This window comes from Lipotes vexillifer, unplaced genomic scaffold, assembly GCF_000442215.2.
Source record: "Lipotes vexillifer unplaced genomic scaffold, Lipotes_vexillifer_v1.1 scaffold16, whole genome shotgun sequence".
In the NCBI taxonomy this organism is placed as follows: Eukaryota; Metazoa; Chordata; class Mammalia; order Artiodactyla; family Lipotidae; genus Lipotes; species Lipotes vexillifer.
In genome coordinates this window covers 1,036,435-1,037,099 of record NW_006778983.1, presented here as the reverse complement: position 1 = coordinate 1,037,099, position 665 = coordinate 1,036,435, and the positions used below count along the sequence as shown (strand labels likewise).

General features: G+C 73.1%; 1 protein-coding gene across 1 annotated transcript in view; it reads right to left on the bottom strand.

Moving 5' to 3' along the window:
* Nucleotides 1–504, bottom strand: part of LOC103083473 (mitogen-activated protein kinase kinase kinase 5) — a gene marked incomplete at its 3' end in the record, with an annotated part of 199,014 nt that extends 198,510 nt beyond the window's left edge. The window contains 2 exon segments of the mRNA XM_082930932.1: nucleotides 1–3; nucleotides 5–504. The exon segment at nucleotides 1–3 is cut by the window's left edge and continues 359 nt beyond it. Of these exon segments, the coding sequence (XP_082787058.1) occupies nucleotides 1–3; nucleotides 5–63 (62 nt within the window).
* Nucleotides 505–665: the final 161 nt, after the last annotated feature.

The window sequence follows — 665 nt, the reverse complement described above, 5'->3', positions numbered from 1 at the left end:
GCTGCCGCCCTCGGCCAAGGGTGGCACGGAGAAAGTGATGCCCTCGCCCGCCTCCGCGCTCATCTCTCCCGGCCGGGCTGCAGTGGCAGCGGCGTCCCCCGCCCAGCCGCACCGTCTGGCCAGCCACAGCTCGGGGCTGCTCCGCGCTCGCCGGGCTAAGCAGCTGCCATCCCGTGTCGCGCCGCGCCGCCGCCTCCTCTCCGGCGCCCTCTCCCCCGAAGGGACGCCGCTGCCCGGCGGCGGCTCGCCCCTCCTCGGCGCCTCCGTGGCCGCGCCGCTCGCCCGCTGTAGGGTGTAGAGTACAAGGGGTGGGGAACCGGGTTGAGCGGGAAGAGACAGCGCTTCCTTTTCTTGGCGGGCGGACAAGTCTGCTAGCGAACCTGCGCCGCGGCGCGGCTCAAGGGCGCCCCTCTCGGGGTGCGGTGCGCCCTGGCCACCCGGAGCGCGGTCCTGGCTCCTTCCGTGCCGGGCGCTCTGGGAGGGGTCGGGGAGGGCGCCCTCTGGGTGGGGAGCTACCTGGCCAGTACCTCACAGGCGGGCAGACTCCCTGGACCGCGTCCCGGAACAGCTGCAGCGGCCGCCGAAAGGATCCGCCTCCTTCCTTGGCGACGGCTTCCCTTCATCTGCTCTGTTTCCTCCTCCTTCCCCGGCCTCGTTTCTCTTCC